Here is a 22578-nt window from a genome sequence, read left to right as displayed (position 1 = left end):
AAACCGAGGGAACGAAACGCTAAATTAAAGAGGAGGGAGGGTCGCACTCGCCTTATGCCCCTCACCCCCGCACAAGGCGGGACCCCGGGCTAATCACCTCAGCTGCACCGCGTCCCCCGCCGCCTCTCCTCTACCCCCAAGGAAGCAACTTCGCTGGGAACTCGGATCCTTCCTTCCCCACCTCCGGGATAAGGTGCCCCCGCCATCCTCCTCCTCCTCCCCCCACCGCCGCCCGGTCGTCCCGCCCGCTCGCCCCTCACACTGCCGCCCGACTCGCTCCGCCCCGCCTCCCCCCTCCGCGCCGCCGCTACGGCCTCCCCTGCTCGGACCGCTTCCCTCGCTGCTGCTCTCTGTCTCCCTCCGCCCTGGGAGCCGGGCACTATTTCTCCTCCCCCTGCCCTGTGCGCTAGGTGCCTGTGGAATGCTGCGCGCTGGGCTCGGCCGCGGCGGCAGGATACAGCCACAGCCGGCGCTCACTATAAGAACCTCCTTGTGAGCGACGCCATTTTAAGCCTCTCGCTCAGTTCGGCGGTCGGAGTAGCTGAGGCGTTCAGGGTAAGGGGACTAACGCCGCCGCTCCGCACCGTACCATTGCTACCCGGGAGGCAGCGGCGGGGATACCGCCCTCAGCGAAGAGCCGAGCGAGGAGGAGGAGAAGAGAGAACAAGGAAGGAAAGACGGACCGGATCGGGATCGCCCGGGCGGCAGCAGCAGCAGCCGGAGCCCGGGGGGACCTTTCCTTCTCGCCTCCCTGCAACGTTAGTGCTACTTTCTCCCGCGGGAACTTGGGGCGAGCTCGGACCGGGCTCCCTTCATTCTCTCAGCGGCCCCCGGTGCTCCGGGCGGGCGGGATGGGGCGCTGCGGCCCGCCACCGTTGGGGGGTCCAGGGTGTGCCCGGCGCCGAGGCGGGAAGGACGGGGCTGGAGGGGGCGGGGGGCGCTGCCCGGGTGGGAGTGGGGGTGGGAAAGAGGAGAGCGGGGCAGGAAAAGGGGGAGAGTGCGCTTGTTTCGGGAGGTCCGGACAGCTGCGTGGTTGCAGGAGGCGGCAGCTGCGGCTCTCGAGGTGTCTCTTGGGAAGCTCGTCCTGGGGCGAGGGGGTGGTTGCCCGGCTCCGCAGGAGAGTCTCCGGGGGTCTCTGCTCTGGGCTGTGTTTGCAGCCGAGGCCGGAGTGCTTCCCTGCTTGTCTGTTGTGGGGTTTTTTTCTTTTTTTTTTTAAGGCGGGGGGAGGTAGCGACTCGCCGGTGGGCTGCAGACCACCGTTGGTGATAGGAGGGGGAAAAAAGAACAGGAGAAGGGGGTTTATTTGTACCGAACGTAATTAACTAATCACAGTCACTGCAGTCAGCGGGAGATAACTAATCTGGTGCCTTGTGGGTTTTCGGTCTTACTTGCGATGCGTATTTGCTGAGGAGGTTTTTCTGCTTCTGGGTGTTACCGAAATGAAGCTCCCCGGAGCTGGGAGCGATCAGATTAAGTTTTTAACGCCCACGTTGCCAGAGTCTCGTAGCAAACGATTTAAGACTTTGTAGCGTGGGGGTTCACACGCTGCAAGGGGAAGCGCCTGCTGCTTTCGGGGGATGACAGGGGGACGGCGGCTCCAACCTCCCAAACTAACGCACTTCTGAGTGTGTGGAGCAACTCGCTGTTACTCCCAGTAGGATATAGGGTACTTGTTTCTGATTTCCCGATGAATAAGGAGCTCCAGATGTAGGTGTTTTGTGTGTTTGTGGGGCTTTTTTTGTTTCGTGTGTGTTTTGATTTTTTTTTTTTTCCCCCCTCCCTGGAAAGCTTAGTGCATCTTTCTTTTTATGCATGATTAGCAGCTCCTGGAACAGTGAGGTTTCTTAAATCTAGCAACACCTGAAATTCTTCTCTAGCTAAAACTTGATGTAGAACGTTGGGCTGCTTCCATTCAAATCTCTTCCCCAAAACCTCCACTGAAGATTATCCCTCCTGGGAAGAAAGGACAGGCTGTGAAGGTACTGTGGGCAACTTGTGACTTTAGGCAGAGCAGTGTTGATCTTTGTAATCAGCTACTTCTTGATCTCTTTCTCGTGGAACAGCCATTGTTCTGACACTCTGTATATTCCAGACATCTGTGGTCCTCCCATCCCCCAAAGTATGCAAGTGGTGAATGGAAAGAGGCTGGGCTGGTATGCTGAGGTCGATGGACGGAAATCAAGGAGGGGTGTTAGTAAAACAGGATCTTTATGTGCTGAGACTACAGTAAACGCAAAGACGGGAAAGCTGCCCGAAAGAGTACTGGGGTTTTCTTGATATAAAGTTCAGACACACTAGAGAGCAACTCACTAATTATGATTTTGCTGCTTAATGACGAAAAGGTACTACTGCAAGGCTTTAAAGCAGCACAAAGGTCAAAACTTCCTGGTGTTTATTGAGCCAAGTTATAATGTGGATTTCAGTAACTAACAGTCCAGGAACCTAATGTTAATCTTGCTCTTTTAATAAAAAGGTGCTGACAGCTGCAGGTATGTGGCCACTGTGTTGGTTGCCTAATGGCTGGTGCTGTTGAAAAATCTGGCTACTTAGCTGTTCAGACAAGGTTTTAAGGCTCTCTGAATTCAATATTTAGTATAAAATCATATCGAGTTTCTTGCCATTCTGGAGGTGTTCTAAAGAAATGTCATATTTGCATGTCTGTTAGTTCAGTTATTTTCTGTTTGACTATGAACTGATATGTGTGGGAATGTTCATGTTGGTCTGTATTGCAGATCATTTCAAAGAGGAATAAGTAAAAACATGTTGATGGAAGGGACAATGCAGTACACAATAGCTTCTAAAAGCAAGGATTTAACACAAAGTAAAGCTTGATTGAAAGAGTCAGTTCTTCAAATGCAGTGTTACATTCTTAGCTAAACCAAGCTTCCTTTTTCTTGCCTAAGCAATAAATAGGCTGGGCTTCTTGCTTGATATATTGTCTACTATGAACACTGGCATTGTGCTTTGACTATGTGGTGTTTGTTACTGCCATATCAAATCTTGGTGATAAAACTTGGTTGCCCTTAATGGTATGGTTTCTTTGTGAAACTGATGTTGGTCTTTCATGACTGAACATCACCAAAAACTCAAGTTTAACTATTCAGAACAAAATACTTAATAAAGTTAATTCAGATGTAAAGACAAGAATTTAGTTCTAGTGGACTTCTAAACTACTTTTGTAGTATTTTTGAGGGCTAGAAGGGGCAGTAGCAAGAATGGGGCAGGAAATATGGTATTTTAAGCTTCAGTCTTATAAACTCAAGTGTGAATGTGCTGTTTGAAACTCCTGGATAAGGATGTTTCTGTGAAATATTGTCCAGTAGGCAGACTAGTGTGCAAATACAGCAGTAATCAAAATCACTCATGTTAATTCATGGTTTAAGCTGGTAATGGAGAGGTTGTGGTGATCATGCAGTTGCTTGCGGCAAAACTTGTTCTGTGACTCTGGCAGACTGCATACTGTAGCAGGAAAATCAGGACTGACCTTACTTATCTTGAACATCATACTTCACAAAGCCTGACAAAACTTTGTGAGAAACTGCAGGCAGTCGGGGCTCGCTCTTGAGTCCTCACAGCTTGCATTTGCCAGCTCTGAGCCCCTGCCTGTGCAATAACTTAGAAATGGCACCACATTAACTTTGCAAAATTCTGCAAACTCCTTCGTGGTATTTCTTGAGACTTTCCTTGTCTCTCTGGATGGAATTATCATCCTGATGAAATGGGCAAGGCACTATTGCTGACTTTCTAGGTAAGCATTGGAAGACTTGTTTTGGGGTGCTTTGTTATGCACTAACTGAGTTGGTTAGACTTGCCAACATAAGGTAGCCTGACAGTGGTTTCACTTCTGGCACTTGATTCCAAGGTAAAACTTGGCTGTGGTCTGTGATCAGGCAAGCTTTAGCCCAAGACAGTAATGTCTTAATATACTAGTGTTGTGGTGGCCTTTGTTGCCTGTCATGAGAAGAAAGGAGCCAGAAAAGTTTTTTGCACCTACAGGTAACTTCAAGTGCAAGGGAGAGAACTAATGAAAGTCTTATTCTGGCATTTCTATCTGTATGGAACACCAAATTGATAAGGTGAGGAAGTGAAAAGTATGCCTGTAGCTCACCCTGCCCTCATGAATTTGTTAGCTCTAATTTGATGTGAAAGCATGTGTGTGTTATGCTTTTGTTACCTTGGGAAGTATGGGTGCAGATGTTGCTTTACGGCTTTTAGTACAGAAGAACTTTTTGTTAGTGCTCCAAGTTGCTGTAGGAAAAAAATGTACGCTGGCTGGATCAGTATCACAGAAGTTAAGTCCTTGCTCTGTTACTTAATACTAGATCAACTCTGGAGCCTTGTTTAATTAATATATTAATTCCCTTAAAGGTTGAAAGACTTAATCTAGTATTTTAGGTTGCTGCTTTTATAAAGGTACTATGAGCTAGCTGGATCTTGCTGGAATTGACAAATGCACAGTGTGCACTATATTTGTATAAATTGGAGAGGTTTGGCAACTTAGCTAGTAGTTCTGTATTGTCCTGGCAACAATTCAGGTGCCCTCCAGTGGCCACAAATCTTAACATCCTAAAGGTGCTGATAAATGCTTTTGCCTTGTTGGTTTCCCTTAATTGAGTTGAAGAAGCATCTTATAGTGTCAGACTTCATTAGCATGTTTGTTGCTTAAGCAGTACTTTTTGGTGTGTCAGTATGTCTTATTGTAAATATGTAGTTATTCTGACAGACAAGCAAAGGCAGCCACTTTCAGATTCATAAGTACTTCATTAGTGTCAGTCCAGTTATGACTAATCACTCAAGTTTCTTAAACTGTAGAGATTGATGTTTAATAGCCACATTCTGTGCTGGCTACATGGTTGCAGCCTAAGAAACAACTAGATAATAGTTAGATACTTACTGGTTTGGGAGATTGTTAAATTGTTGCTGTATTAGAGTGGAAATGAATGTTTGAAATTGTTCTACACAGCAGGGTAAGACACTGCTGTAGTGAAGTGCCTGTCAACATTTTGGTAGTGAGGTACGGGATCATGGTAAATGACTGCAGAACCATCTTTTTGACACTAAAGAATCATGCTTGATCCTTAGTGAAAGTGGGGGCATGTGGACCAAATCAGTGCAAGTTTATTAGATGAGTATTGCTGACAAACTAAAGCTTGGATAAAAACACTAGCTCATCCCTAACTGAGAAAGGCAGGAGTATGCATAATGTAGATACCCAATTGTGTCCTGCAAATAAGAGGTGGTAACTTTCTAAGTTGTGATAATAAAACTGCTCTTAATGTTTTGCCCAGCCCTGAAGAGATTAAAACATAATAAATGCTGTAGGAAACCCTAACTGGAAATGGTTGCTAGTGATCAAAAGATCTCAAAGTAAACCCATTACTGGACAGAAGCAACTTAGTAACTGTTTTGAGGTTGCTTGCACGAGTTGGTGGTGCTTAGTTGGTCAAAACAATTAAGATGTGAGACTAATTGTGTTGATAATCTTGTTATGAACTTAATGCAAGTTCATAAACTTGAAACTGTCATATCAGTCCTTTAAGACAGAGCTGCAAACTGCTGTCAAAGGGTTGATATGTACGTTTTGTGGAGAAGATTATTACACATCGAGCTTGAGAAAAGTAACACCTGATTAGTAATTGAAGCAGTTCCTCACATTTCATCTTAACATTTAAGATTATCAGCAGGTCCTCTCTTGGACAGTGAAGGATGTGTAGGCCAATCTTGCCTACTAATAAAGTGATAGACTTCACTCTTGTTGCAGTATAGTTGCCAGTGAAGAGCTCTCTTAAACCATTACTTTCAAACATGACCTGATAATTGTCAGCTTGAGCACAGCTGCTGCTTGTAGCTCTTGGAAACAACCAGAAATTTCTACAGTGGACAAACAAATACCCAGTGTAGAAAGTGTAGATCTGTTTTGTTTGCAGATCCTTTTTAGGAGCTACTGCTATACTTGCCCATGATTTTGAACATAAAAGATTGTGTTGACAGACTTTTTGTGCTCCTGAATGTTTCCCTAGGTAAAGGGCAAAATAATTGTGCTATGGATCCAAACACTAACTTCTCTGAAGTGACAAGATCCAGTGCTGTGAGATTTCAGATACTACAGTACAAGTATGCTTTGAAGTAGCTAAGTGTATAGGACTATCTTTACATTGCATAGTGTGCCCAGCCATGTGACTCTGGCAGCCCTGGGCTCTGGCCAGCATCAAACAAAATTCTGCAGGATGTGATGGATAGCTGTAAGAAATTATGATGGTAGGTAATTGCTACCAAGTACCTTTTGACATTTCTAGGTGTCCTAGCAATGTGTAATTTCCACCTAAGTTTCTTTAAAATGCCTGTCTAAAGAGCAGAGTACAGTGCATCGAAGGTATTAGAGAACCTCTGTGTGATATTGCCAGCTGCGTATCTGGGGAGGCTTCCCAGCAGGTCCTTAAAGTTTGAAAGTATATCTCTTAGAATGATTGTGCAGATCAGTGCCCAAGTGAACTTTATCACTTGTTTTAGTAACTTACCTGATGTGCTTGTTCTGAGTTCTGTAGGTTCTCATCATTTTATAGATTAGTTATCTCAAGTACTTGGCTGACCATGGCTCTCAGGCCAATGTTAACTGTTGCTTTATTGAAACTTCTAATGGGTTGTTTTTAAAAAGGTACTTAAACCTTAGTACCTGTGAAGACCCTGACTAATTGCACAAGCTGTTAGTACCTCAGTGCCGTGTTGCTCAAAGGGCTGTGTTTCAGGGACACTCAATGGCTGCAGCTGGAATATAGCCCATTTGGCAATGGAAGCTCCATTCCTGATGCATTTTGTTACCTGAACTTTCAGTCAGTGGCTGAAGTTGCTCTCAGTGATCGATTAAAACTACCTGTGTTCTGGGTGGCATTCTGTACTTCAGGGGAGCAAAGCAAATTGTAAATCTTACTACATGTATAGTCTCAGCTGTGCTTGAAACTTAATGAGTTGTCCAAGTTGATCATTTAGCAAGCTGGTTAGGAAGTGTGATTCTTTCCTAGCCTACTGTCTGTTTTGGGAAGAATGGGAGGGTAAACCAGAACAGCGTTCTGTAGTATCAGAACATTGTCGTGGTCTAGTCCTAGTGGGAGTGAAGTGTGGGAGAATGGAGCCTCGCAGCTGAGTTGTAAATTCCTTGTTGCCCCTTTCCCTCCCCTCTGCCATGTGTGCCTAGGGCTGCATGGATTCAAAGATGAGCCTTGAGTTTTTCTGACCTTGTAACCTGAGTCTCTCCTTCACTAGACATTTTTTGAGGAATAAATCCTCTTTTAATACAGCTAGCCCAGTGTTTAACTCAGTCAAGATTACCAGATGCCCGCACTTCAGTTCCATTAAGCAGTTTTAATCAACTTAGAGAAGGTCTAGCAAAACCAGAAATATTTGCATGCTGTTTGCTTTAGGTAATGAGCATGTGAATAGAAACTACTCTGCATAATTGGCCTTAGATTGCTGAGATGGCTGAAAATAGGGATAATAGTTTGTAATGTGGCATCAAGTGAAGTCTTATAAGAAAAACTTAGAAAAGCTAGTGTTGGGAGGCTCTTCTGCCTTCATGTTATGAAAAAGAATTTTTAGATCATTTCTAAGGTGGAAGACAAAGGCTGAAAAGCCAGAACAATTGATGTAATAGCAAACTGAGCTGCCTGAAGGAAAAAAGAAATAATGAATTGGAAATGAAGCAGCAAAAAACAGTGTCTGAAAGCAGAGATAACTCGTAGTAAGCATTGGCAGATTTCTGTGTGTGCTGTCAATTATGCCTCTTCCACTTTAATTCTGTGGATTATCTGAGCTAGTTTGTTGCCTCTTTCAGCATGTTTTAAGGATATTTAAATCTTGGAAGTTGCAACCTGTTAACCTTTGAGGTCAGTAAAGCAGATACTATTCAAGTTTCTTAATTCACTAATGTTTGATAGGAGAAACAGATATTAAACTTTAAGCTCTTACTATTAAGAGATTTTTGAAGAAGAATTTAAGACTGTATATTCTGGATTCAGAATCAAACTTATTGTGATCTGGTTAGCTAAATCTAAAATAGAATGTAGTACTGTGTGCAAGGCATCTTCTGCCTTTCTGCAGGCATTGATAGAATGCATTGTCTGAAGTATTGTAGCTTGGACAAATTTGAGGTGGATGGATTACACAGGATCCCAAGTTGGTCACTGAAGTATTCTTGCTTAGTGGTTGGAAGGAATGATGTTAGGGCAAGTGTTGCTTGAGGAAATGACTTGGAGCAGTTTTGTCATGAGTTACAGCTTATGAGTGAGTTTGTGCTGTTGCAGTCTAGGATCTGTAAGCTGGGTTTCAGTGTGGGCACGTGCTGTGGCATGTAAGTTAAGATCATTGATAGCTCTTAGTTTTCAGTAGAACTAGTGAAATAGTTGAGGTTGCTGCATCTTGGCACAACACTTAAATATAGTAATATTGCTCTGTCTTTTGCCATGCCATTTCCTCTGAGGTGGTAGTGAAGGCTACAGATGAGTGTTTCTGTCATCTAACCTGAAAAAAGATAGAAATGTTTTAGTCCTATGAAAACTGTCTTTATTGTAGCATTGTCTGTATGGCTTGAGTTATTTACTTTTGATGTTACATACTGTATAAATTACTTCCATTTACATAGGATATCTTCAGATGGCCTATGACAAGATATTTTTACCCAGTATTAAATATCAGCCTACTGAAAGCAGAAGTATTCTAGCAGAAGGAAGCCTGACAATATGAAAAATGTGCAGTTTTGTATTCTGATTCCTGGTATAGGTAATAAGATAAAACTTCACTGTCTCCAAAATTATCCAGTATTGCTTTGTTAAATGTGATAATTTACAGCCATAAACCATTTTTTGAGAGAGGCAGTTTTCAATGAGTTTTGTAGTAGTTTTTGTCCATCCAGATACTTAAACTGCTGGTGTGAGGAGGGATTTGAAAAATTGAGTTTCTTAATCCAGAAGTCACTACTGTTGAGTGACTAATTTGACAATAATCAAGGTCCTCTAATGCTTGCATGTAACTTCAAAATAATCTCTACTTACTGCATACAGCTGTTCCTTTCAGATTTGACAAACTGACTGAGGGCTGCAAATGCTGCTGCTTTAGAGAGAATATGAGAATGCTATGCAGTACTGGCTTTGTGGGTATGGAATGTATTTCAGCAAAAATGTATTTAATCCTGTGTGTTACCTTTGTATGAGAAGAATTAAAGTTCTTTTAAAATGCAAGTCTTCAGAGTGAAACTCAAGCCTGTTATCTGTTCCTACTTTGAAATAAAGTATCTTCTGTATTTTGCCTAGGAAAAAAAACTGTAACCCCCTACTGTAATTTCTACAGCAAGCTTCTAAAGTCTCTTATGATGCACAACACTGAAACTCTACTTTCAGGACTTCTTACCAATCTTACAGAGGCATCTGATACATGAAGGGCCTCCAAAATGATCTACAGAGCATACTTTACCCCAGAGATCAATAGAAGCCAGATAAAAATCCTCAAAGTTTTGTTTAGAATATCTGGGAGCATATGGGAGAAGAGGACTTTAACCCCATTTGGATAAGGAATAATTAGAAGTTTAAAACAGATTTCTAGTGGTAAAAATTCTTGAACTTTTTTAATGATCGAAGATACAAAATCTAAGTTCCTAAATTGAGATCTACATGGCAAATGACAATCCTTTTAAGTTCCCAGGTTATCTTGCTGCTTCATCTAGAAGTAGAATCCTCTAAGTTAGAAACTGAATGCAAATAGTCCAGGTCATTACTTCCCACAAGTGCCATCCTTGTTTTCATCTGTGGATAACTGATTTATAATTCAGTTCTTATAGGTCACCTGTACCTTCTCCTTCCTTACCTCCCTTTTAAATGGTATCTGTCACCTTTTCTTCAGCTAGACTAAGACTTTTGGCTTTTCTTAACAAAAAAAAGTAGCTAGTATACAGGTATAACTTGATTATAGGCTTCCCTCTTTGAAGGAAGAAAAATAAGTCAGATTTTTAGGCTTCCTGTTATTCAGTTTAGTGCTATTCCTAATGAATATTGAAGTGACTATCTCATTTGGATCACATTTTCTACAAATGAGAAATCTAAAAGCAGTAGAAGTAGGCTTGCCTGTTTCAGGAGTGTTTATAGCTGTGGGGTAGGTTAGACCAAAAATTGCTTAAGGAGACAGGTCAGCCACTCATTTCTGAAAGAGCATATATACCATGAAAGCTTTTTGATGTTTCTACTATCAGCATTGTCTTACTTGGATGACTCCCCTTCCCCCACTTCCTTTTCTAGAGAATGGAGTAATAAATTCCAGGATAAGATTAAAGTTTTGGGTTTTTTTATTTTAGAAACCTTAATTGAATGTATTTCCCACATCCTCCAGTTGAAAACCAAGGTTAATTAGGAAGCTTCTGCTAGATTACATTCTTATATTTCTGTTCTTGAGTCATAGGAATGAGTGCTGCTTTTATCTGGTGTTACAAGTTGTGGAACTGATGTTGCCTGTACATTTTGGCTACTGACTCTTTCTAAAATGCATACACAGGTGATATCATTGGTAAGCATCTGCCTGACAATATCATAGAATACCAGGTTGGAAGGGACCTCTAGACCAGTTATAAAATTAGACTCAAAGAATGCTTTCACTAACACCTTGGTAATGGTTACAATAACTTCAGGGCATTTAGAGAAACTATTTACCAGTACAAATACTTGTGTGTAGATGATCCATGTTTTACCTGCTATAAGTGTCATAATGGAAGAAAATGTCTCATTCAGCACTGATGGTTAATTTAAAGATGCGGTTGCTTGGCCTGTTGAGGTGAGACAGAGGTGTATGAGAACATGGTCAGTAGACATGATGCATCAGTAGGTTTCTCATACAAAGTTTAGTAACATGCTGCTCTCAAGCAAGATTTCTGGAAGAACTGCAAGCTTTGAGTTTGACTTGCTTTACAAAGGGGTGGGATCAGTTGGGTATAATCTGAGTCCAATTTTAAAGAAGAGATTCTATAAACATTAAGAAGAAATAATATATACACTTTTATTTAACACAGGCTGCAAATATGAGCTGTTTTGTAGGCTAACAAACTGGTTTGGCTGACAATGAAAATGGATTTATCTTACATAAACTGCAGCAGAGGTGCAAATGTACTGTAGTCTTGATGTATCAGTCAGGTAAATGTCACGTTGATATTCACCCCCCTAGACAGACTATTCTCATAGTTCTTCTATATAAGAAAGAATAGAAGTAAACAATTCACTGTGTTCTGTGTCCTAATGGAATTTAACAGCTTTAGGAAGAACATTATTTAGGTTTTACTGAAGCTGTTCAGAATTATTTTTCAGATTTGAGAAATGCTGTGGTCTTGTTGACTTCCTCGGCATGTGCCTAACTTCTCAAAAATCAGGAGTTAATACCTAAGTCTTATTCATCATCAGAATACTCTTTCATTCCTTTGAAAACCAAGACATTTGAATTGTCATCTTCTTGGCTCATAAGCCTGCTGAGCCTGCAGAACTATTTTTCTCAGGTGTTTTTTTTTTTTTTTTTTTACAATTAAAATGCAAGGTTGGGACTCATGGTACACAATACAGTCTAGTACAATGTTTCACATAGCTCTTCATATGAGGAATTTAACATATATATTAAAAAAAAAAATCAATCTCCATATAAACCTGAAGCTGATAATGCTTGCTGAACAAGTGGAGGCTTTTAGGAAGTTAACAGTTTCATAACTCCTGGCAGTACATCTGTATGGGAATTGCGGAAGATTGGCGAGGAGGAGAAAGCTAAACATGCTCAAGTGACCCGCAGCTGGGGTATAAAGAAAACACATACATCACACTAATTGTTTTACTGACCTTGTGTGCTTGACAAGTAGAACCCCTGTGTTAGATAACACAGGCCTGGGAGAAACTCTGGACACCTTATCACTGTGTCTGAGATTCCTGCTTTGTTGTGAGAAAGAGCGGGAGGCTGCGCCTGCCTGAAGCCGTGAAATACAGGCGAGCTCAGCAGGCCCAGCGATCTTCCAGCAGGGCTAAACTTACCAGCGCCTGTGTCCCCGCTTACGCCGCCTCTGCCTGGGAGCTCAGGTGTAGCTACGGAGATCCCCCAGTAGAGAGGTAACCAAAATAAACTTGCTCTTTGCAATTACATTGGTGGCCTCTGGCTCTTCTCGTGATGTGCCTGTGCTTGTGCACACAACATCCCTATGAAGTTCTGTGTAACATGACATTTATCAAAATTCAGACTTGACTTCCAAGTACCAGGTAGTCTTTAAAAACAGTGAGGCTTACAGAAGCTCGCTGCTAGGCTAAAGTTTGTCTGTGAAGTATACTGAGTCCTGTCTCTTCCTGATGGTTAATATCTGTATTACTGACCTTGACAATGTAATGTCACTAGTCATGTGTCCTTCAGTAAATGTGAATAACTTGATTTAAAGGAGCTGTTCTGTGCTTTGTGGTTGAAGACTACAAGCTTAATTATCCTAGCAGGGTGTGGTGTGTGTTTTTTTTTCCTTTCATTTGCACATATTTTGAACTCTTTATTTAGATGGGAAATTGGTTTTAATCCTAAAAAATTATACCTGGAATTGCTGGGGGGTTACAGGTATATAAAATGCAGATTAGGATGTTAAACTTTCAGGTGAAGCTAGCAGGCTGATCTGCAGTTGGCATTTCAGAGACCGAATATCTGACTGATAATGCTGATCTGAACACTTAATTCAGTATTCTTCATTGCTATTTTGTAGGTGTTCTTCAGCTTAATTTTGGAAGTGTTGCAGTTCAGTGGCTACGGTGGTCTTTTTGGATTGTACCTAATGGTTCAGATATTCTTCTGATCTCTTCAGGCTGCTGAAATTGAGACCACCATTTCAGAGTGCAGTTGCTGTGAGCCAGCTACTTTCATTTGTGCAGAATTCAACTGTGGAAGGAAATAATAAATGTTGTTTCTAAGCTCCGCATTGAGTCTGAGGTGGTAGTAAATATCTCAAAGTATAGTCATAGCTATTGACTGGTTGTCTCCCAGTATCTTCAAAACCAGTTTGGTGGTCAGTTTCATTAGCAGCCTCCTGATAGGAGGAGACAGGAAAGATTACAATAAAAATAGATCTTGTTTTGTGCTAAGCATATTGTGAATTGTGTATAGCAGTAAGATCTTGCCCAGTTTTCTATTGGAAATGTCACATCTGACTTACAGTGAGGACTAGGGGGAGCAAAGGTACAAATCTTACTTTTAGTGATATTTCATTTCTTTTTGTTTGGAAGGTGTTAGTGGGGCTGATGAAGTAATGCGTAAGACCTACTGGGAGCTATGAAGCTTTTGTATAGGTATTTCCTCCAATTTAGCTACTCAGGAGAATTTTTATGTTATTGGTAAACTGACAGCATGTGTTAGTTTTTCCTTCCCTTTACCACTGCTACTCCCAAACTCCTGTGTTGAACACTTGGAAAAATCCAGTGTATGAGGGACTGCAAATAATAGTTGTATCGTCAGTGCATCCTCCATGCAGGTTGTAAGGGGTAGAATGAGTCGGTCAGTCTCTTCCAGGTTGTGGAGTAGGACTGGTCTAGGGACCTAAGCATTTCCAACTGCGTAACAGGGTACTTAATGTTGTGTTGTGTCTTGAATCAGCTTGATGCTGTGTATCTGCTGCAGATGCAGATCTCCTGTCTATTTTAAAAGGACCAGGAAAGAGTTGCCGCCAAAAGTTGTGGGAGTGCAGAGTCAGGAGAAACAGCGCTGGCATTTCTGCAGCAAAGCAAAGAGTTTGCTCAGGAGCTGCTGGAGTATCCTGCAGCTGGCTCAGAGACAGTGAAATACAAGCTTGCTTTGGAGTTGCCTAACCTATTCAGTGAGACTGTTAAAACTGCAGGCCTGTCTTCTGTTTAAGTATGATGTTCTGAAAGCTGCTCCTGAAGGAAACTCTTAAACTGAGAAATCTGTCTATACACAAACACTGTGTCGAGTGGACTTTGTTCTCCTGACACAGTACTGCAAACCTGTCCTTTAAAGAGATGAGTGGCTTGCCTTTACTTCATTGTCTAGGAATGTTTTGATCAGCACAGCTCTAACACCTAAGGGCACACAGAGAGCTGATTGCTGGAAGAGATGGTTTTGCTCACTGCACTAGTTACCACTACAAATGTTTCTGCTTGGCTGGCTCCCAGAATGGGCTGTTACCAGCTCTGTGTCTGTGCTGAAAACACTGTTGGACTGTGGGGGGAAGGGAGCAAATGAAATAAAAGCATGACAGCTTTGAGTGACCTGCTGTAAAGCTGTAGCCTTGAGTCCCTGGGTTAGTGAAGAGGTGGCTACAGATTTATGGTACAGATACTTCAGGACTGAAGATTTGGATAGGGCATTTGATCATATTTTAGCCTTCCATCCTCAATTACCTTGGCTTTCTCCAAGAAGGAAAAAAAAGTGCATTTGGTGACTGAATGTGTGCAACTAAAGGAGAGCATTTGTTTGTAAGACTGTTCTAATTTTCAGCTTAACTTCAAGGAAGAGTTATTTTGTGTAACAAACTTTCCTTCTTGTGGTGCAGGAAACTAGTGAAGAAGATTCAGTTTTAACTCCTTAGGTAGTCTTTATACTACTGAAATTATAGCAGCTTGCCTCAAATGGTCAGTTCAGCTTTCCCTGTGAAAATCTATGTTGTAGCCCTGAATCAAAGAGTTTGGCTTAAGAATAGTTGTCTTTGAGAAATATGAGGAAGTTTGACAGGTAGCCCTTGTCTTTGTGGTATGTCCAAGCCATGGAATTTAATGTCCAGACTTCATCTTATGCAAGGATAGAGAAGTTAAAAATGGCTCTATCATAATCAGTGTTCAATTCTTTTTCTCTTGTAGCTTTGAGAGAATATATCTTACATATAGTCTGCCAGAAAAAGTGTGGATGATACATCTTTCTTTGCCTTTCTACCCATGGGGATTTGCTAATTAGTATTTAAATATACTAACTGTAGCAATGAAATGGCAAGATATGTAAAGTCTTAGTTTGTACTTCTAGTGATCTAATATGAAATACTGTATTACTAGCTCTGATTAGTGTTTAAGTTCTAACCTTGGTCTTTTTTTAGGAGCTCTAAAAGGTAGTGGGAAAGAGTTCTGAGAGCACAACAAGGAACATGGCAACCCAAGGTATATAATGAATCACAATTTCTGTTATTAGACTCTAGCAGATCTAATAAGGAGCAGTTAAATTGGCTTCTTACTCCCCTTTTTTAACTTCTTAAAGTCACATGGATGGAATAATGTCTGCTCTAGTACAGTAATTATACCTTACCACTGGAACTCAAACTTGCAAACAAGTTTGTCATAGCATTTTGGGTCTCCTAAGTACAGTCAAGTACCTAATAATAGCATGTGGAAAAGGGAACCTTTGAGCAGTAGCAGACTAAGACAATCACAATAGCAGTGATTGCTCTGCCTGTTAGTCAGGTTTATAGATGTCTGCATTACTTTAACATAAAGCCTCAGTTTAAAGCTGCTGTCTTACAGTGCTACCTCTGCTGGGTTGAGGTAGTTGTTTTATAGAAGTTTATTTTCAGTTAAAATCTGTGTAATCTCCTGAAGGATTAATACATGCTGGAGTAATTGAACTAAACTTAATTGTTCAACAATGATTTCTTACAGCTGACTTGATGGAGTTGGATATGGCAATGGAGCCAGACAGAAAAGCAGCAGTCAGTCACTGGCAGCAACAATCATATCTGGACTCTGGTATCCATTCCGGTGCCACAACAACTGCTCCCTCCTTGAGTGGCAAGGGAAATCCTGAAGAGGAAGATGTGGACACAACACAAGTTCTGTACGAGTGGGAGCAGGGATTCTCTCAGTCCTTTACCCAGGAGCAAGTTGCTGGTAAGGCCTTTTTTGTTACACTGGTTTGCCTAGACCTGCAGCTTAACAATACAGAAAGCTAAATACTGAATTATTACCAATCTAGAAGAAGTGCTTTGTTTTGCTGGTTTGAGGTAACAAATTACCTTGTTTTTTCAGATATTGATGGCCAGTATGCAATGACTAGAGCTCAGAGAGTGCGTGCAGCTATGTTCCCTGAAACGCTGGATGAAGGAATGCAAATCCCATCCACACAGTTTGATGCTGCTCATCCAACTAATGTGCAACGCTTGGCTGAGCCATCCCAGATGTTAAAACATGCTGTTGTTAATTTGATAAACTACCAAGATGATGCTGAACTTGCAACTCGTGCAATCCCAGAACTGACCAAACTGTTGAATGATGAGGACCAGGTAAGAATTTTCTTTGCCTCAGTGTACTGTTTGTGGGGCTTTTTCAATGACCTTAAAACTAAGAGCTTTTTTCAAATATTTCTGTAGGTGGTGGTGAACAAGGCTGCAGTTATGGTTCATCAGTTATCCAAAAAGGAAGCATCTCGCCACGCTATTATGAGATCTCCTCAAATGGTATCTGCTATTGTACGTACCATGCAAAACACAAATGATGTGGAAACAGCCCGTTGTACTGCAGGTACACTACACAATCTCTCACATCATCGTGAAGGCTTGCTGGCAATCTTCAAATCGGGAGGCATCCCTGCTTTAGTGAAAATGCTGGGGTATGTGGACTACTAAGATTGTACTTGTGTTTCTTAGTTGATACTGGTAGGTGCAGGTACTTATGAGTTTGGGTTTTTTGCCCCCTTCTGTAGGTCTCCAGTGGACTCTGTGCTGTTCTACGCCATTACAACTCTTCACAATCTCCTTTTACATCAGGAAGGAGCCAAAATGGCTGTCCGTCTAGCTGGTGGGCTGCAGAAAATGGTTGCCTTGCTCAACAAGACAAATGTCAAATTCTTGGCCATCACAACAGACTGCCTTCAGATTTTAGCATATGGCAATCAAGAAAGTAAGGTAAGTGCCTCTGCTATGGAAGCACTTAAAATGAGCAAGCTTACCCTGAGTGACCTAACAGTTTCTGGGCACTGACCTCTGTATTTTGGATCTTCAGTCATGTTGGGCTTCTGCCAGTCAGTCCTGACCTTGCAAGAGTTGAGGGATGCGGGAATTATTTTGAGGAGATACAGTCATCCTTATAGTGAGACTGCAAAATTTAGACAATACCAGCAGATGTGAACAGTTTTTTAGAGATCTCAACCTATGACAGGTGTAAGCCAGCAACAATTATTACCTACTGACATGCACAGTAAGTGACAGATGGTGTTATTTGTGCTGTCTTTCAGCTGATTATTCTGGCGAGTGGTGGACCCCAGGCTCTAGTAAACATAATGAGGACCTATACCTATGAGAAACTATTGTGGACCACAAGTAGAGTGCTGAAGGTGTTGTCAGTCTGCTCCAGCAACAAACCTGCTATTGTTGAGGCTGGTAAGTACTTTATACTCATGATAACTTAAAAAACAATAGTCATACTTTGGAATCAGTACATTCTGCACAAGAACAGAAACTACCAGCATCAGAAATTGAACTTGGATTGGTCCTTCAGTCCATACCTAGTTTTCGAAGGCCTTCAGTATACAGGAGTATAAAAGGCAGTCTGTTTTAAGTCTGTGGTGTTAGTGGGATGGCTTAGTGGCTGAGCATTGTCAGAATAGTCTCCTTGGAATATGCATATATTTAAAAGGCCCAGTGTCACAAAGAATCTTAGATTTTTTTTGCACTCAGTCTTCAAGAAGAAGGACCTGACTGTTCACAAGAGGAGCATGTGAGTAATGATGTCAAATCTGTACCATCTTCTAGGTGGGATGCAAGCTTTGGGACTCCACCTCACAGATCCAAGCCAGCGTCTTGTCCAGAACTGTCTCTGGACTCTGAGAAATCTGTCAGATGCTGCAACAAAGCAGGTAAATGACTCTTTTAAGGGATCAGGATCAAAAGCCAACATAAGAGGGGAGAGACTAAATTTTTCTTCCCTCTTTTGCAGGAGGGTATGGAAGGCCTTCTAGGAACTCTTGTTCAGCTTTTAGGATCAGATGATATTAATGTTGTGACTTGTGCTGCTGGTATCCTCTCTAACCTTACCTGCAACAATTACAAGAACAAGATGATGGTGTGCCAGGTTGGTGGCATTGAGGCTCTTGTGCGCACAGTTCTTCGGGCTGGAGACAGGGAAGACATCACAGAACCTGCTATTTGTGCGCTCCGTCACCTCACCAGCAGACATCAAGAAGCAGAGATGGCTCAAAATGCCGTACGTCTCCATTATGGACTCCCAGTGGTGGTTAAACTGTTGCACCCACCATCACACTGGCCTTTGATCAAGGTAAATAATGGTTAACAGCTTTCAGTGCTGAAAACTGCTGGGGTTTTTTAACATAATTTTAACTGTGAAAAATAACTTGTTACCAAGGTGTTCAGGAGTGTAATTTATCTGATGGGAAGTTGCTTCAGTTGTGCAGCTTGGTGTTGTCTCTTAGAGACTGAAGCATTTGGATCAACTGATTAAAAAAAGAAATGGCTAACAGCAAGCACACCCCTCATGCTCTTTTATTTCCCACCCCTTTCCTAATTGCAGGCCACTGTTGGTTTGATCCGCAATCTGGCGCTCTGTCCTGCCAACCACGCCCCGCTGCGTGAACAAGGTGCTATTCCAAGGCTAGTTCAGTTGCTGGTTAGAGCACATCAAGATACCCAGCGACGTACTTCGATGGGTGGAACACAACAGCAATTTGTGGTAAGTGGCCACAATTAATGGAACTAACATGCTGAAGTTGTCTGTCAAAATCCTCAGATGTCTATCTATCTCTGCCTTGTATTGTTTGGTCTAAATAGCTGTTAATTTACCATTTGATCTAATTAATGTTATTCTTTTGGCAGACCTGAAGTTTTTCTTAAGAACCAAGGTTTTGGTGTTCTTGTTCATTTATTAGTATTACTGAGAACCTCTCACCTATTTAATTCTACATGCTATAGATAACAGAAATGCTGGGTTTGTCTAGTCTGGTAAGGGACATAGCACCTGGAAACCCATCCTTGTTGGAACTATGGGTTTAAGAATGCTATCACAGCTTATTGTGTATTTTTGAGCATGGTTAGAGCTGCAAGAGTACTGAGAAGTTGTATAGGCTTCATACTTCTTACTGATTCAGGTACCAGGTCAACGTGGCAAGATCAGTCTTGGTTCTTCTCCCTCTCCCTGCCGCCCCCCCCATCCCATTTAACACTTTAACAAAAGGGAAATTGCCTTAGCATGGGCAAAAGGAAGCAGCACCTACTAGTTACAGCAGTGTAGTTAACACTTGCAGAGGCAGGAGGGGGGGGACTCTTGGTTACCAGTAACCACTGATGCAAACTCAGTAAACTGCCAAGCTAATTCAGCTTGGGGGGGGACCAAACAATGTTATCAGACATGAAGTTTGTAATGAACTGAAATAAAAATGAGAATGCTGGGAGGATTTCCACTGGGGTGCTTCATGTAGGGGATTTATTTGGATAAACTAGGCTGATTTCTAGCAGTGAAGTTAAATTTGAAGGCCAGCAGCAGTGGATATTGAGCCCTGTTGGGGGAAGAGGGTGGTGTGTGCATGGGAGAAATTCAGTTGACTTGGTGACAGGCTGATCTGCTTTTTGACAGTCATTTTAGAAGATAGCATGCAGTATGTGAACTTCAAAAAATGTCTTTTCTTTCCCTACCTAGGAGGGTGTGCGCATGGAAGAAATTGTTGAGGGCTGTACTGGAGCCCTGCATATTCTTGCACGTGATGTTCATAATCGAATTGTAATCAGGGGTCTAAATACCATTCCACTATTTGTGCAGGTAAGAGCTCAAGGCAGTGCTGTAGTACATATTTGGAAAACTAGTAAAATGGCTCTTATGCTACCTTGGTGTAGAACTGTTAAGTCAGATTGTGCTGAAGAGCTTGTTTCAAGTAGAAGATCTGAAGAAACTCTTGTGATTTGGTTGCAGTTGTTGTACTCGCCCATTGAGAACATCCAGAGAGTAGCTGCTGGTGTACTTTGTGAACTGGCTCAAGACAAGGAAGCAGCTGAAGCAATTGAAGCTGAGGGTGCAACTGCCCCTTTAACAGAGCTGCTTCATTCTAGGAATGAGGGTGTTGGTAAGTGAACTAAAAAGATGGGTTTCATACCTCTGTTAGAAAAGTTGCTGGAAGACTCAACCTGTACTAAAATCACTCTCCTTTTCAATAGCAACATACGCAGCTGCAGTGCTTTTCAGAATGTCTGAGGACAAACCACAAGACTATAAGAAGCGACTTTCAGTTGAATTGACAAGCTCTCTGTTCAGGACAGAGCCAATGGCTTGGAACGAGGTGAGTTGTGTCTTTTGTATTAATGATTCTTTGAGGAGAGCTTGCTTCCAAGTCCTCCCTCCTTCTAGTAGTCAAGTGTAGGTGTTTCTGTGCTCACTGCAGAAGAGTTGCTAAAAAGGGATCTGGGGCAAACTTCAATGCTTTTTCAACTCATAATTACTAGTGCTGGCCCAAGGACCTGACATTAAAACTGTTTTGAAACTTTTTGTGTACATCTAGACAGCAGATCTTGGACTTGATATTGGTGCCCAGGGAGAACCTCTTGGATACCGCCCAGATGGTGAGTCTCTTCTGTTCCCCTTGACTAAACTTAAGTTGGATGAAGTCAAGTCATAGATTTTAAAGGAGAACTGCAAGTGAGTGAAGAGTGAATTACTCTTCAGCAAGGTATTGCAAACTGACAGGCAGATGCGGAACTGCCAGTTCAGATAACCAGTTTCTGCACCACCTCTGGCAGCACTGAAATGCGAGTGTATGAACACGCAAAACTGGTGTCTCTTGTCTGAGTCTTGTGGGAGAATCTCCCGCTGAGCTGTTGTTTCCAGAAATCTTTACATTCTGTACAAATGGACTTGACAATTCCAATAGTACAGTTTTTCTTAAAAACAAAAAAGCTGGTATTGAATGTATTAGTCTGTGTCTATAGACTTGAATTGCAAGCCTTTCCCTGAGGATTCTAAGCTATTTTTGAATAGTCTTTCAGAAGCAAGTCTACAGTCTTGGGGCCTGGTTTTGCTGCAGTATTGTTGAATTTTAGTACTGTTGATTGTGCAGACTAATGGCTTGGCTGGAATCTGCTCGTGCTTCTGACTGCAGTGTGCTTTGTCTGCAGAATTGTACTGGAAGGCCGTTTCAAACAACGGAATAGCTATTAAGAGCAGCAGCAGATTGTTTTGAACTTGGCTGGACTAGAAAAAAAATCAGATGGCTACAAAGATCTTCTCACACACTGATACTTGCAGCTTCTGATGCATCTAACATCTTTTAACATTATGCTTTTTTTCCCTCTGCCACCTTTAACTTTCTTAGATCCTAGCTACCGTTCTTTCCACTCTGGCGGATACGGTCAGGATGCCTTGGGTATGGACCCTATGATGGAACATGAAATGGGTGGCCACCACCCTGGTGCTGACTACCCAGTTGATGGTCTGCCAGATCTTGGCCATGCCCAGGACCTTATGGATGGGCTGCCTCCAGGTGACAGTAATCAGTTGGCCTGGTTCGATACTGACCTGTAAATCATCCTTTAGGTAAGAAGCTCCAACCTTGAATTTAAAAACAAAACAAAAAGAGAAAAAACAGATGGACTGGACTGAGGACTTGGTTGGCAGGGAGGGGATTGGCTCCATTGGGTCCCAGTGTGCCAGAACAGTGAATACACTCTCTGGAGACACGCGAGCAGTTCACTCCAAACTGACTTCTGCTGTGAAGTGTGGAAGTAATTAACTGTAATGTCTTGTGCACCAGCTTCATGCAGTCTTAGTGTGTTTATAACAGTCTGTTACTCAGGAACACTGACAACTGTTTTCTTTTTTTCTCTTTGCAGCTGTATCATCTGAATGAACTTGCATTGATTGGCCTGTAGAGTTGCTGAGAGGGCTCGAGGGGTGGGCTAGTATCTCAGAAAGTGCCTGACACACTAACCAAGCTGAGTTTCCTATGGGAACAATTGAAGTAAACTTTTTGTTCTGGTCCTTTTTGGTCGAGGAGTAATAATACAAATGGATTTTGGGAGTGATTCAAGAAATGAAGAATGCACAAGGATGAATTGCAAGATGGAATTTATCAAACCCTAGCCTTGCTTGTTAAAAATTTATTATTTTTTTTAAATCTCTGTAATGGTACTGACCTTGCTTGCTTTCAAAGTAGCCTTTCTTTTTGCAGTAATTGTTGTTAGGTTTTTTTTTTCCAAGTCTCTTGTAGTATTAAGTTATAGTGAATATGCTACAGCAGTTTCTAATTTTTAAGGATTGAGTAAAGGTGTAGAACACTAATTCATAATCACTCTAACTGTATTCTGAATAAAGTGTAACATTGTGTAGCCTTTTTGTATAAAAAAACTAGACAAATAGAAATGGTCCAATTAGTTTCCTTTTTAATATGCTTAAAATAAGCAGGTGGATCTATTTCATGTTTTTGATCAAAAACTTTATCTGGGATATGTCTGGGTAGGGGCCAGTAAGAACTGTTTATTTGGAACCTTGTATTGGACAGTTTACCAGTTGCCTTTTATCCCAAAGTTATTGTAGCCTGCTGTGATACAGATGCTTCATGAGAAAAATGCAGTTATAAAATGGTTCAAAATTAAAGTAAACTTTTAATTCA

At 41.8% G+C, this 22578-nt stretch overlaps 1 protein-coding gene across 2 annotated transcripts; it reads left to right on the top strand.

Annotated features, from left to right (window-relative positions):
- Window positions 1-489: 489 nt before the first annotated feature.
- Window positions 490-22578, top strand: CTNNB1 (catenin beta 1). Of its 2 annotated transcripts, XM_065830353.2 has the most exons (16): window positions 491-758; window positions 15080-15140; window positions 15636-15863; window positions 16002-16255; window positions 16343-16581; window positions 16675-16876; window positions 17206-17350; window positions 17723-17826; window positions 17907-18245; window positions 18498-18656; window positions 19620-19739; window positions 19890-20040; window positions 20132-20253; window positions 20473-20533; window positions 21283-21503; window positions 21800-22578. In XM_065830353.2, the coding sequence occupies exons 2-15, from the start codon at window positions 15128-15130 to the stop codon at window positions 21489-21491; spliced, it is 2346 nt and encodes a 781-aa protein (XP_065686425.1). In that variant the 5' UTR covers window positions 491-758; window positions 15080-15127; the 3' UTR covers window positions 21492-21503; window positions 21800-22578. The 2 variants fall into 2 exon arrangements, with proteins under 2 accessions (XP_065686426.1, XP_065686425.1); XM_065830354.2 differs by lacking the exon at window positions 15080-15140 and having other exon boundaries at window positions 490-758.

The sequence above is a fragment of the Patagioenas fasciata genome, chromosome 2, assembly GCF_037038585.1.
Source record: "Patagioenas fasciata isolate bPatFas1 chromosome 2, bPatFas1.hap1, whole genome shotgun sequence".
Taxonomy (NCBI): Eukaryota; Metazoa; Chordata; class Aves; order Columbiformes; family Columbidae; genus Patagioenas; species Patagioenas fasciata.
This window is presented reverse-complemented; position numbering and strand designations above follow the sequence as displayed.

Coding starts and splice junctions, on each gene's coding strand:
- CTNNB1 (XM_065830353.2), top strand. Junction 17,827..17,906: donor CAGATGCTGCAACAAAGCAG/GTAAATGACTCT, acceptor CCTCTTTTGCAG/GAGGGTATGGAAGGCCTTCT. Junction 20,534..21,282: donor TCTTGGATACCGCCCAGATG/GTGAGTCTCTTC, acceptor TAACTTTCTTAG/ATCCTAGCTACCGTTCTTTC.